Here is a 2,366-nt window from a genome sequence, read left to right as displayed (position 1 = left end):
CCCCCCCCCCCCCCATGTTGTTTCAACAAAAAAGCACATAGAATTACTAAAATTGAAACTAAAATGAAATTTAAAATAAAATAGTAGTATAAAAATTATACTAAAATAACACCGCACACAAAACTGGAAAACACTTTCTCGTCCTAGTAAGATCTAATCTGATTGGCTGATTTCACATCAGGATTAAATAAACATTTACATTTACTCATTTAGCAGACACTTTTATCCAAAGCGGCTTACAAATGAGGGACACTGAGGGACATTGGCTGCTGTGCCAATATTTAAATATTTTTTTCCATGGGAATGTGATATAATGTATCTCGCTACTAAACGGCACACAATACGAACTGTAACGAATCACTTTAAATGTCAGTCAGACGCTCTTCCCGTCTCAGTGGACGATTCTTGACCACAGTAACCAATAACTGCCGGTGTGGATCAAACTGTACAAAGATCAGTGATAAACGTCGTGTATGACAGGAAACAGTCTGCGTTTCTGTTTGATCACACTATATAATAATGCAGAAAATGAAAGAATCTGGGCTCATGATGTGTCAGCATCCAGTAAAGCCGGTTTACACTTATTTTAATACCACAAAACCACATCCTTGTGGCATTTATCTCATGTTCAGTCAAATGTACATATACTATTTCTGAATGATCTCTGAATGTTCTAAAACAAGTAGTAACAATTTTTAAAAATGTCAGACGAACATCCAACTAAAGCATTCCACGAACAACGTATAACTAATGTTTTTATGCTAACGTTTTAAGAACATTATTTTAAAAACCAGACAACTCTGAATGAACGTTCTATTAACGTTACTAGAAGAACGTTTGTTTGTAACTTTCAGAGAACCTTGCCAGAACGTTCTGAGAACATTCCCATTATGTTAACGTATAAATAACGTATTCGTACTAATGTTTTGATAACATTATTAAAGACGTTCAGATAACTTTAAACAATCGTTCTACAAATGTTACTAGAAGAACGTTTGTTCGTAACTTTCAGAGAACCTTGCCAGAACGTTCTGAGAACATTACCATTATGTTGACGTATAAATAACGTGTTCGTACTAATTTTCGATAACATTATTAAAGACGTTTAGATAACTTTAAACAATCGTTCTACTAACGTTACTAGAAGAACGTTTGTTCGTAACTTTCAGACAACCTTGCCAGAACGTTCTGAGAACAATCCTTGTTAGATGGGTAGACAGAACGCTAGATATAACGAAAGATATAACGACAGACAGACAGACAGACAGATGTGAGATCCTGCATCAGGAGCTCCACAGGACCGCGCAGAAGCTTTCTGTAGAAGCGCACCGTCTCAGTCAAACTGGCCGTTTTATGACCCGCACAGCTCCGTTCTGGAGTCAGTGTAGAAATCTGTGTGTAGAGACAGAGAGAAGCGTTACTGCGGCTCACAAACACATCCTATCCACTGACTTCCTTCGCTTTTTATTCCAGCCGACAAAAACACGTGCCAAGAATGTTTCGTAGACGTTCCCATTGAGTCATGAAAACGGAATTTCTGAATGTTCTTGGAATGTGTTATTTTTATTTATTAACGTACACTGTAAAAAAAAATCGGTAAAATTTTACCGTAAAAATTACGGTAGCAACGTTTTAGGTTTTACGGTTTTAACTTAAATTTACAGTTAAATACAGACAGACAGACAGATAGATAGATAGATGGATAGATAGATAGATAGACACTGGCTGTCGTGTTGATGTGAGTGTCAGTGATTGACGCACCGATCCGCAGGAACACCACCACACTGAACATTGACAGCAGTGTTGGAATCACCACGCCGAAGAATATGTTGAGTTTGGGCTGTTTAGCGGCGGGTCTCCGTCGGACGGTCGCGGGGCTCCGGGGCTCGTCCTCATCTCTCCCGGCCCGAGTGTCCCGGTGGTCTCCGGACTCGTTGACGCTGGCGGAGAGCCGGTAATGCAGCAGCGGCGTCCGCTCAGACATGTCGCCGTGACTGAAGCTTCCTCTCCGGCTGCGGTCACATGACTGCCCGTGTTTACACGCCTCCAGTCACGTGACAGAGAGAGCACTCAGCCAATCAGCAGCGGCCTCGAGTAAAATTCACAACTGTATTCATACTGAACTATAAAAGCACAGCGGAGATTACAAATAAAAGCTTTATTATTTAGACACATCGTACCTGAAAATTAGAGACTACATAATAATATACACCTCTCTCGCTCTCGCTCTCTCTCTCTCTCTTTAAACACACACACACTCACTCACACACACACACACACAGAGAGAGAGAGAGAGAGAGTTCATGTATTTTATCGAGAGAAATATCAGCCACATTAATAATACAAACTTTACATAAATTATAAAC

General features: G+C 40.0%; 1 protein-coding gene across 1 annotated transcript in view; it reads right to left on the bottom strand.

The window, feature by feature from the left end:
* LOC107733399 (solute carrier family 12 member 9) overlaps positions 1–2,012 on the bottom strand; it is a 41,421-nt gene extending 39,409 nt beyond the window's left edge. Inside the window, exon 1 of the mRNA XM_016545001.1 lies at positions 1,762–2,012. Within this exon, the coding sequence (XP_016400487.1) occupies positions 1,762–1,984 (223 nt within the window). The 5' untranslated portion in view covers positions 1,985–2,012. The remainder of the gene's footprint in view (positions 1–1,761) is intronic.
* Positions 2,013–2,366: the final 354 nt, after the last annotated feature.

The sequence above is a fragment of the Sinocyclocheilus rhinocerous genome, unplaced genomic scaffold (assembly GCF_001515625.1).
Source record: "Sinocyclocheilus rhinocerous isolate Xijiao unplaced genomic scaffold, SAMN03320098_v1.1 scaffold910, whole genome shotgun sequence".
Lineage (NCBI taxonomy): Eukaryota > Metazoa > Chordata > Actinopteri > Cypriniformes > Cyprinidae > Sinocyclocheilus > Sinocyclocheilus rhinocerous.
Note: the sequence above shows the minus strand (reverse complement) of the source record. Positions and strands in the feature narration are given on the sequence as shown.